The sequence below is a fragment of the Chroicocephalus ridibundus genome, chromosome 4, assembly GCF_963924245.1.
Source record: "Chroicocephalus ridibundus chromosome 4, bChrRid1.1, whole genome shotgun sequence".
In the NCBI taxonomy this organism is placed as follows: domain Eukaryota; kingdom Metazoa; phylum Chordata; class Aves; order Charadriiformes; family Laridae; genus Chroicocephalus; species Chroicocephalus ridibundus.
In genome coordinates, this window is record NC_086287.1 from 12,103,170 (window position 1) to 12,114,714 (window position 11,545).

General features: G+C 38.8%; 1 protein-coding gene and 1 long non-coding RNA gene across 8 annotated transcripts in view; one reads left to right on the plus strand and one right to left on the minus strand.

Annotated features, from left to right (window-relative positions):
- GALNT18 (polypeptide N-acetylgalactosaminyltransferase 18) overlaps positions 1–11,545 on the plus strand; it is a 248,148-nt gene that overhangs the window by 226,427 nt on the left and 10,176 nt on the right. For 3 of the 5 annotated variants that reach the window (XR_010070678.1, XM_063331771.1, XM_063331768.1), the window contains exon 11: positions 2,550–2,714. The exons of 1 other annotated variant lie outside the window; for it this stretch is intronic. Coding sequence is in view for 3 of the 4 variants with exons in the window: in XM_063331771.1 (XP_063187841.1) it covers positions 2,550–2,714 (165 nt within the window). In the remaining variant the exon portion in view is untranslated. Of the gene's footprint in view, positions 1–2,549; positions 2,715–11,105; positions 11,232–11,545 lie in introns of those variants that run through there. One more of the 5 variants, XM_063331769.1, reaches the window with a different exon arrangement.
- LOC134514248 (uncharacterized) overlaps positions 1–11,545 on the minus strand; it is a 226,179-nt gene that overhangs the window by 23,882 nt on the left and 190,752 nt on the right. For 2 of the 3 annotated variants that reach the window (XR_010070679.1, XR_010070680.1), the window contains 3 exons: positions 11,097–11,272; positions 9,603–9,699; positions 2,155–2,265 (listed from right to left, as the gene is read on the minus strand). This is a non-coding gene — a long non-coding RNA (uncharacterized LOC134514248). The remainder of the gene's footprint in view (positions 1–2,154; positions 2,266–9,602; positions 9,700–11,096; positions 11,273–11,545) is intronic. The other variant, XR_010070681.1, reaches the window with a different exon arrangement.

An 11,545-nucleotide genomic window follows, 5' to 3' on the forward strand; every position in this document is an offset into this window, starting at 1 on the left:
AAACAGAATTGGGTAATTCCCCCAGCCAGAGCCATCATTCTGCTTCTGCCCAGAAAGATGCTCACGCTGAACTATTGCTGATTTGACATTAAAAAAAAAGCTGGTGGAGTTGCAGTAGGAATTGTGATTGCTTTATCCAGGAAGATGAAAAGATTACCTGGAGCCTTCAGGCCACTCTGTGAAAGGCCGAGGAGACTGAGCTAATAAAAACAGCTCAGCCCTGAGGGTTTGCAGGTACACCACTTTTTTTTGCGCAAGCAGCCCTGTGCTAGAGCGTGCTCTTCTCAGTTCCAGCCAAGCCCGCTCATTTGTTTTCAGTGACTGATGTGTATCTTTCTTTAACAAAAAAATGCAACCCCCCCTTGATTTTCTTCTAACGTGTTTTCTGTGGTGACAATGTGCTGAAAAAATGGAAGTAACAAATCACTTCCTATTAGTAAAAAATACAAATAACTGACAATTTCGCTCTCATTTTTCTAGTAGTAATTTTAGGTAAGAAGCAAACAAGCTGCAAGAAAACGTTGATCTATAGGTCAATGTATCTTAACGATCCCCTTTAAAGATCATCTTGATCTTATTGCCTTGCTCTATCACTACCTCAGTCTCTCTCCAAAAAAGGCATCTGGAAAGATCTTAAATATATCTAAAATAGTTGCTGTTGGTCCTTCTACAAAGCACATTCTAAATGTTTATTGGTATTCTGAAGCATCAGTTTTGTTTGCAGGAACGTTAATTATCTAACTTACGGCTGGAGTCCATTGGGGTGGGGTTGTGTTAGTCTTTCCACAGTTCTTAGGGTTTACTTCAATCAGTAATAACCAGCCATTTAGGAAATGTGCTCTGCTGGGTCCTTTTATTTACCCTTCTCTTCTCCTGTAAGGCATGACTGAACTATTCGACTTTTCTCTATTCATACTCTTAAAACCTCGACTCACCTCAGTTCAGCCAGCTCAGATTTCTGTTACCGTTTCCGTGGGGTGAAAAAAATTAAATGGATGAAGGAGGTCAAACCTTTCATTAGTATACAACATTAATAGCAACTTCATAAACTTTTATGCAACTATGTCGTTTTACATCTGCTGTGGATCTGCCCTGGAAGTGTTCCAGGAGGGTCAGCAGAGGACGTTGTCTTGCGCAGAAATACCACCGTTTCTTTTGATCTGTATTTAATCTCTGCATTGACTGATTTTAGCATTCAAAGTTGGCTTTTTTACATGAAGCTCCCAAATCTCTCCTGAGTCCTGGTTTGTTCTCTTTCTCTGCTTTCTCTCCTATTTGCAATTAATATTTTATCAGAGTTTTCACAAATAAGAATATGCACATACAAAACAAGCTACAACATCACCAAGGAACAGATAGCAGGAGATAGTACTATCCACCTCCAGGAACAGAAAGGATTCCCAAATACACACAGCATAATTTCCAGCTCCCCTTTTGTTCCAGACACATAGAATGGATACAGTAAGGTGATGGGGACGTTAGTTTGGTGCTTCTGTCCAGCTCTTGTCTGTTGCAACTCTGATACCATTGAGTTGTCAAAGCTTTACACCTACCCTTACCAGATGAGACTCCTAAAGCATGATGTTGCTATTTCATCTTTCTCGTGGTCCTCTCAAGAAAAAGGTCTGATTTTAGCAAAATAAATTCTATTTGAGATTAGCAAACATACAATCCCGGCATAGTCCTGTCTTACCTTTCTGGGCTTATATGTAACCTGTTATCTTCTCTTCTTCCCCTTCTTTTTCTTTCTTCCAGAGAAACCTCACACTTATGTGTTTGTAGTCAAACAGAGTGGAAAGAATCTGTATAATATAATAGTCTCATGCCTTCAGTCATAAGTGTAATCACTGAGTGTACTCCTTTGCTACAAATCCAGCGCAGCCAGTGTCTGGTCCCTTTTTCCAGTCTCTTGTGTCTGTGCGTATTGACATACACAAAATAAAATGCGAACAAATGGCCTGAAACATGGCCATTCTGTTCTCTCTCTGGCTGTGTATCTGTCACCAACTGCTAATAACATTTTATTGTATATCCTGGATTCCAATTAGCTGCCTCAAAGTTGTTTGTAGAAGACCTTAATTTATCTTTCTGTCTGTCATATAGAAGATTGAGATCCTTCCTGCTGAACTGCTGTGCTGCTGTTTAGTTTCTTACCTCTCCAGCTAGGTGTCAGCCTCAGATGACAGCCTCAGCAGAGTTGATGGCAATGTTCAGACTACCCCCACGTCCTGCTAGAGGGTGTACATCTTGCTTTTTGAGGACCCACTGTGCGTGACCATAGCAAACAGAAGTGAAAAGGCACACGATGAAACAACAGTTTTGTTTGTGTATTTCCTATTAAGCAGTTAACCAACATTTACTTGTTGGTAACAGTTAACTGTTAACTTGGAACAACTTTTAAATAATTGTTGTGTTGCCTCCTGCGTGAAAGGAAATGATTTAAAAGCCACTACGGGGTCAGCCTACTGCTATTCAGCATATTTATCTTATTGGTAAAAGTGCTGCATCTGTCTAGAGGCCACAAATCTTGTTTGTGCTTCCTGTTGCAGAATGTTTATTACACAAGCAATCAGCAGCTCCATGTGGGTGTTCTGAGTCCCACTATCGACGATGATGACAACAGATGCCTGGTGGATGTGAACAGCAGGCCCAGGCTCATTGAATGCAATTATGCCAAAGCCAAGAGAATGAAGCTTTACTGGCAGTTTACTCAGGTAATCGTTACTCGGCAGACATTTCAGGAACTTCCAAAGCTCTGTTTCTGTATCCAAAGTGTGAGTAATCTGTTTACTAACAGAACAGAACTAGATTTATCCTTGCTTTCCTTGCACAGAGCCAGGAAGCTATGTTTACATTTGATCCCAATGTCATCTACCTCAGGAGGTTATTATAAAACTTGTATTATGTTTTCTGAGTTCACAATAAATTATTTGTTTCTAAGGTAGAGTACTGTTACAGAATTATCTCAATCAAAAAAAAAAGTTATTTTTAGTAGAGTGTAATGCAAAGTAACCTATTTAGGAACAAGAAACAGAAAAGGTCTTTTATTGTTCTTTTTTTTTGAAAGTAGCAACTCAGAGAAAGGGGGTGGTGGGTCACTGATGATACGGCCTCACAATGAGCTACTTTTGCAGTTACTTACTTAGAAAGACAAATACTTTTATGTGTGAGTGAGTGTAAGAGAGATATAAAAAGAAGCGCAAGTAAAGGTTGAGAAGTGATTTCACAGTGATGAGAATGCTGATAGGACACTGAGTCCAGGCCCGGTGTCCACACTTCATAACTGATTTAGAAATCAAGGCTTTAAAGAAGCCACAAAAGTTCTGGGGCTAGAAAACATGCTCTGTGATATAATGCTTATGGAAACCACTGTTCGCTTTAGCTAAGAGGAAGTGGCAGGGTGACTCAAAGCATATCAGTGTTTCCAGAGGGACACAGGTTATCTCCTGAAGACAAAACAGATTCCAATGGTTGGAAGCTGAAGATAGTTAAATTTGGTCTTTCAAAGGAAGGTAAGATTTTTCTAAGGTAAGAATTAAGACATTGGAAGTTTACCATGTCAGGTAGTGACATGTCGGTTACTTCTGATAAATAAAACAAATTACAATACTTTTTAAAACAAGTACCTGATTTAGCTTCTGGGAAAGATTTAATAACTAGTGCAAGTTTGACAGGTCACAGTTGCTCCTCTGCATTTTGAGTCTACAAATGTAGTTGTGTCCTCCAGCCCACAGGCTGAGGCTCGCCGTTAAGGTAATTTTATTATGGCATTTAATTTTTCTGTAACATCCATGTGGGTTTGCAAATACCTCTTCTGCCAACTCATTAGTTTCTTTCTTTAACTTCAACAGCCTTGATCAGTATATTTTAGGACATTAGTAATACAATTTATTTAGCATCTACATTAGTGCAGAGAGCATTTGAACAGTAATCAGTAAAGCATACTATTAACATAATTTGTATTTATACTTGAAAGTAAGATCTTTGTGTTTAAAGGGTAGCTCTCAAGCAGCAAACCTTAAATCCCTAACCTGGAAGGACATCTCAGCTTTTACTTTCAGTCCCCTCAAGGGCAGAGTTTTAATTATGTCTTCTCTCCAACTGTAACAATGGTATTGTCCTGAGGAGAGCCCTCACTGTGGCCATCTCTGCACTCGATTCTTAGTTCCGTTGTAACAGGTATAATCAAGGTATTTATTTAAATAGTATTTCAGTAACATTTTAATACTGGCCACCTATTCAGTGATTGCTCTGTATACCCCAGCCTGTTGGTGACAATTAATGGTTTCTACTCCAGAACATTGCTGCTATTTTGAAATACTGATTATGTTAGATGTGATTTGGGGGACAGCAGTAGAATGCACTGGTAATTTCACTATTAAAAGCTTCAAAAATAGTATTTAACTACTTTTGGTTTGTTTTCTGTCTGTTTCCATTCTGTGTTCCAAATACAAACTCCCAATGAAGGTGCAATGCTGTTAACCTAGACTCTATGGACTGTACTTAAGTCTTCTACAAAGAAACCCTGGAGAAGTGAAAGCTAATTAGTTGTTTCCTTATGATAAATTAAGAGACAAATGAAATAATAAAAAAAGGATTTTGTTAACACCCAATGCAATTAAAATGACATTATTTCTCACCATACAGCATGCTGCACAGGCCCTTGTAAGTTCTGTAAGGTGGAAGAAAGCTAATGAGAGTAATCAAGGCTTGCCAAGATCAACTGATCACCTGCATTTGAAATGCTCCCATTAGTCTGTTGAAAAGACGTTTTTTCTGTGAATACACTGGAAGCTGTCTATCTGAAAAGAGTCTTTTTTTATTGCATTATTAGTCTTGAAGTTTGTGAAATATTAATTAAAATGTAGATGCTGGCCATAGCTTTTTATAGCAGCTTCCTTTGGCTGCAAGTATGGTTTGACTCTCTGGATTCTCAAGCCGTTCGACAAGAATGTCTGATGATATAGGTAATTAAAAATATAGCAGTGCAAGTAGAGAATTGTCTCAGAAAGGGAATGGCATTAAGACTAACCAACCAGAGCAGGATAAACCAGTTGAACTAGATTTCCCGGAGCAGCACATAGATCAGTGTTTGCCCTGCATTACAGACATGTATCTTAAAATTTGAATGAGGAAACTTTCTCATTTTTTTGCAAAACACACTGTATTCTGAGAGGCACCATGATAGTCTGTGGTGGGATGTGGACTTCAGCCTGGTTGACAGAAGACTGTACAGCTCTTTAGAAACAGTATTCTTCAGATAACATTTTCCTCCTCCCTTACATTGTTGAAATGCCATGATGAGAGAAATCCTTATGACAAAAGTAGAAAATAGGGGTCATCCTCAGCTAATGGTCTCCTTGCTTCTGTAGATCTAGTACAGAATTACTTAATTCTAAATTTGCATCTTTGATTAGCAGTGTGTGTCTGCATACACATATATACACGTGTGTGTATATATATATTTATCAAAATTGATTTTTTTAAATTTTCCTTTTACTTTGATGTTAAAATTTTAAGTTATGTGGCTACCTTCAGTTGTAGGGAATTGGAGTCAGACACTCAGATGTCCACTGTGATCTGGTGGACAAAATAGTGGAGGGAGCCACCACCAGTCCCTCAAACTGTTTTCATTATCCATCGTGCTGGCTGACTGGACAGAGGCCTTGGGAGACTTTGTGGTATCTTTCTGTACAGGACAAAGTTGCGTTGGGCATTCAAAGCTTGTATGATGTGTTTGTATAATCAGGATCCATCTGAGCAAATTTTCATGCTCCACAGTTTTGTACAGCTGCCAAATGCAAGAGACCCAATAAAATGTAGGCTTCAGTGACATTCTTCCTTCCAAGGCTTCTTCAAGTGTTTATAACTGTAATTATGTCAAATTATGTAAATTAGTCCTGAAAAGACTCCCATCAACGGGGTAGCGTTCAAGAATTTTATTGTTCAGGTTGCTTGTCAAGTCTTCTCTAAGGGAAATGCTTGTTTTGGGAATACTTTTATGCTGAAAAGTCTTCTAGATGTTTGACAGTTCACCTAGTTCAGTCTGTCTCACCACTTTTTACTTTAATCAGAACAAAATTAGACCTTATAGCAAAATAGTAAGTGATCACCAGAAATTGCACAAGGCAGAGGGGATGGAATTTCAAGAATTACATGGTAGTAAAATGGTCACAATTTTACTAAAATATTAATTTAAACATGATATCAAGGAAGCTGCTCTGGCATCATGAACCATTATTAAAGCAAAAACTAACCACAGTTGCCACCAAGTTCCCCTTATTTAGTACTAAACGATTAATCCTGCGCACACCAGGCAAGGAGGAGGTGCACGTGCAGCGTGTTGGCAGCAGCAGTCTGCTCCCCAGGGTAACCCAGTGCTTGAGGGAAGCATCAGGCCAGCATCACACCCGTGTGGCAGTCACTCTCCAGGTGCCCAGTGAAGCTGCTCTCCCTGGGACTGCTGGAGTGATGCGTTACGTGTTCTGCTGGGTGACAGAGAAGGGGCTCAGAGGGGTGGGAGATGGAGGCCAGTGCATCTGGACAGATAACTCCTTGGGACGTCTTTCAGTAGAAACTGCTTATGGCCAAAACCATGCTCTTCTGAACTGACTATCTGATACTATTAAATTTGTTCTGTGTACTAAGAAATGGTACATTCTAAATGCTGCAGTCAGGTTTTTTGGAAGGGGGGTGTTTGTTGGTTTGTTTTTTTAAGAAGTTTTCTCTGTCTCCAGTCTGATTTTTCAGATTTATTGCTGTGACACAATGAGTACCCTACAAGTGAAATTCATCTCTATATACATCACCTGGGTGACAGCAGGCCATCCAGAAAGCACTCTTAAGACACTTTATGACTCCTTCAGCAGCATAACAAAGGCAAAAGGAGGAAGTTTTTCTGTAATTACTCTTTATCTTGAAGTGTCTTAATGTTTATATTTTGTCAGATAGGCATGTGACACTTTCTTATGCTTCTAACCAAACTAGTGACGCTGTCACTGTTTGCTGTTGTGAGAACCGTTACAGGTGAGGGCTCTTTGTAAAAAGAGGTATAAACAAGAGCATGAGGTTAGAGCTAAAAACCTAAGAGATTAATCCTTTTAAGGCTGTTCCGTGTTGAATTCTTTTCAGTACAGCAAGCTCTGTTAATTTTGGTAATTCAATTTCCGGTGTGGTTGCCATAGAGAGGTAAGAAGAGTGTGCATCTACAGGGATGGAGACTCATCGCAGACCTCATGGGAGGGAGAGGCTGTGCGGAGCCCCTGCTCAGCATTGGCCTGTGCCCACGTCCACCAGCAGTCACGTCTGCCTGCGATGCTAATGTTGCTTTTACACGTTACGGACAATTGTGATTCTAGTCAGTGCTGGAATTTTCCAGTTCAGAAGTGTTCAGAGGGGTGGTTTATGCTATCCTGAGAAGCTGTAAATGAAATTTGTTGCTGACAGCTGTAATTACCATATGTATAATTTCCCAAATACATAGTAAGAATTGCTTTGGAAGGAAAAGGAAGACAGACGAGAGCAAATTAACTACTCGGTTGTTACAGTATTCCACAGACAAACATGATGATTCAGATCTCATTTAAACAGTTATTAGATAATAGATAGATTAAATAGATATACTATGTAGCTATATAAAGAAAGAATAGACATTAAAATTACTCAAAGCATTTACATCTTGTTCCTCCTACAGATTTTGGCCTTCTCCAGACAGTCATTCTGAATTACTCTTACCTGTCTTTATCTTATGAAATGAAAGGATGTGCAGTACTACTGCTAGCTAGAACCATTACGCAAACCATATCCCAAACAAGTAAGGCAGTGCAGGGGCAGACTGCATGGTGGGATTAAACGGGGGGCCTGCGAAGCAAGCAGAGAATCTCTGTACTGATTTCATGTGCCCCCTTGCTGATCGTACACAGTGCAGAAGTGGAGGCTAACACCATTACACAGCAGACCGTTTCCTTCTAATGTCCACTCCTAGTTTTCAGCCCATACATTAGCCAAGGACATTGGAGTACAAGAGGGATTAATTTCAGTAGAGCTGTGTGACCACGGGAACATTTGTCCCCATGATCTTTTTCAGATTCTTCCATTATGAGAGCCACGGGGTAGAAAAACAGCATCATTACTTTATCAAGAATTTGAATTTATGCTGTACTTCTAGCCCCAAAGATGCACATACACTCAATATGTACGTGCAGTGTAAGACACGCGGTACTGCTATACTGCTGTGTAATTATGCAGTGCTATCTGCCTGGCAGCTCAGAACAGAAAGTGATTGCGATCCTGTTAAAAAAAATACAGATTTTGATCCTGCAGGAGAAATATAAAGAAAATCAGAACCTAATTATTCAATTAATTGAGCCAACAGACTGGGTTAAGCCCCATATTTTTAGTGAGGCTATCTGGTTTTTAAATAGCTGCTGTTGCCAAATGTTCCGTTTCAAACTCAACCACAAAAGAGCACTTCCACAAGCCCCAGGGGCCCCAGTGCAGGGTCGGTGCATGGGTCCAGTGCATCAGCAGCACTTTTTTCTATACTTAGCTACTCTTTGCCTGTCTTTGATCAAATATTACCCTAGCTTGCCTGTACTTAATATTTTAACTAACTGGATAACTGCAGAAGGTGTTAATAGCTGTAGGACAAGGAACTGGAACCATTGGTCTGCTTAGACATGAGAAAGTGATGGCTAATGTTTTAATTTTATTTTTGCTCTAGTAAATTTGTCCCTAATTCATGTGCAATGTAACCAATATTTTTGTCATATTAAACACTTTTTAAAAACAGGTGTATTAGAGTATTTGGGTTTTGGGCTTCTTGAGCTATGTCTTACTATAAGCCTACAAACTCTTTATTCCCATTTATGCGGAATGGAATTATTTAGAAATACAAAAATCTGTAAGCATTCGGCCTTTCTCCATTTTGGTTACTCGACTTCAACTTAACTATGAAAATGTATATGCAAAACACATGCAGAAAAAAATACTAAATACAACTATTACTAGATAATACTCTGTTTCAACAACGGTATTAAATTTTTTCGCAGTTATTGCTGCATCTTTAAGGTCCCTTCCAACTCTAACCATTCTATGATTCTATAAGTTTAGTCTTATATTTGGAGCAATTTTTTAATAGCAAGTTTTAATGTTTACAAATTAGGTGTAGAATTTGCCAGCTAGGAAGTTGGTGTGTGAACACAGCAGTAAAATGAGCTTTTAGTGGGTGCATTTCAAGTCTTTTCCAGCATATCACATTATGCAGTATTTACTCTCCTGAGGACTACATTTAAGCTCCAAAGACACTTGTGCTGAATTAATTTAGAAGGAAGTTAACATATACCCATGTTTTCCTTCAAAACAGATACCCTATTTGCATATTTTAGCATATAATTTTAAACACCAATTTATTTACAAAGAAATTATTTGTTCTAGTTCCACCTGATTTTTCCTAATTTCAGATGTCCAGATAGGCTCCATCCAAAAATCGCAGATGACAGCTGCTGCTGACAAGGTGCTGCACAGCTTTATAATGACAGACATGCAAAAGAACAGCCAATTCCAGAATGTTTTCTACAATTTGACTGATAACCAACACTTACCAAATGACGTGGCTGGGTTTCAGGAGATCGGAGCTCTGTTCTTGGTCCCTCATGTGCATCACTGGACCAATCACTTCTTGAGTTCCGCATTCCTCAGCTGCAAGATGGATGGAAGTATTTTTACCTTTAGCATACATCTTTTATTATTTCTAACTTCCCAGGCAAAACCAAAACTCTGTCCTGATCAAGTCAGTAGAAGTCACACCTTTAATTCCAATAGAGACAAGAACAATATGTATGTAAGCGAGGTTCGGCTACCGAGTAACACGCTACAATCCAAGATGCAAATACTCAAGAAAAACGTTCACTTGGAAGGCAATTAAATCAGGATGCAATAATGGTGTCTGTGAGAAGAAAAGAGGGTTAGTTATTTGGTGAGATGATTCAGGCCATCAAGTCTGGTATCCTGAACCTGACAGTAACAATACCCAGTATAACCAACAAAAAATAGATTATTTCCATTATTGTCTGAGTAAACTGTGCAAAGTTTGTGATGCAGCTGCAAGGACATTCCTTTCCCAATATCAATTATAATCAGCTAACAGATTTGTGTTATGAGGGAAAAAGCCATTTTTAATAGCTAGGTACTGTGACCAAAGTCCCAAAGAGCCCACCTTAAATTCCCATGTTAGAATATGCAGATCGATTGAAATACTAGTGCAAATTCATTTCTTAATTTTCTTCAGTTGACACTCAATTTATTTCTTGGTCTCTAGAGATTGGTTTAATCATAAGCATATAATGACAATGCAAGCAGTTCAGTTTCTGGGTTAAAATGAGTTAGGACGCCTTCATATTGAGCTCTCGGATTAGAAAACCCAGATTAATTGACTACACCACACACAACACAAAAGGAATAAAACTGTTATTCAGTATTTTTGTTTTCCAAAGGAGTTACATTTTAGTAAGATTCACTTCTCGCAAAGAAATAGGAATGTGTATTTTCTCTCATCCAAAACCAATAAATATAATGTAAAAATAATAAAATGTTAAGTTGTCTAGTGAAAACATCTTGTCTTTCCTAGGGAAAGTATAAAAATCTCAGGTTATCTAATTGTGCCAAAAGGAGTTTCTTGTTTTTCTGGCTGAAGATGAATAACTAGGTATTCCCTAAGCCAAGCTAAGGTTGGAAAACATAACGTGAACTTTTCTTCTTTACATTAGTTTTCTAGGTATGCTATTGTTAGAACAACATTTTCATCCATAAAGAGAAAAAGAATAAGACAGTAAGTGCTCTTAGGCATGATCTTCACGCTGTGCATGCTGTGAATGGATTTTCATTAGCAAACTAACATTGCATTTTGTGCACACTCAAAAGGGGGGGGGGGAGACACGTTAATGAGAGTTTTGCACAGACAAACAATGCAGAACAAGCCTTAGAAAGCACTATAAACAGAAGTGATGATAGCTTCAAAACCAAACAAAAGGGCAAAACCTAGGAATACACAATTTCCTGCATCACAGATCAGAAAATTAATTAACTAGATTAATTACCTCATCTAGAAGACTGCTTCAGGCAATGGTCAACGCTTCCTGTTTCGCAGAAACGAGCTCTATTCTGAGCCAGCAGTTCACCGTAACACCAGGAGGAGGATTCCCTTCTTGACCCCTAATGTGCTCTCTTCATGAAGACCAAGATTGGATTTGTCTGAATGATCATCTCTGCATGCCTATAAAAAGTTGTGTTATCAGCACTCTTAAAATTAACCCAGCCCACAAAAAACATCTGATGCCTGTGAATATGAGTTCGCAGCCATCAAACACTGATGCCTGCAACAATGAGTTCAACAGGTTTCCTAAACCCGCATAAATCACAGTAGTTGCTGCAAATTTGCAACCTCTAACAATCCTTTTTTCCTTAAAAAGTTAATCTACCAGTTTCACACTGGTATTCACAGGTATTCATACATCGGATGTATGAATCGGATTCATACATCACACAT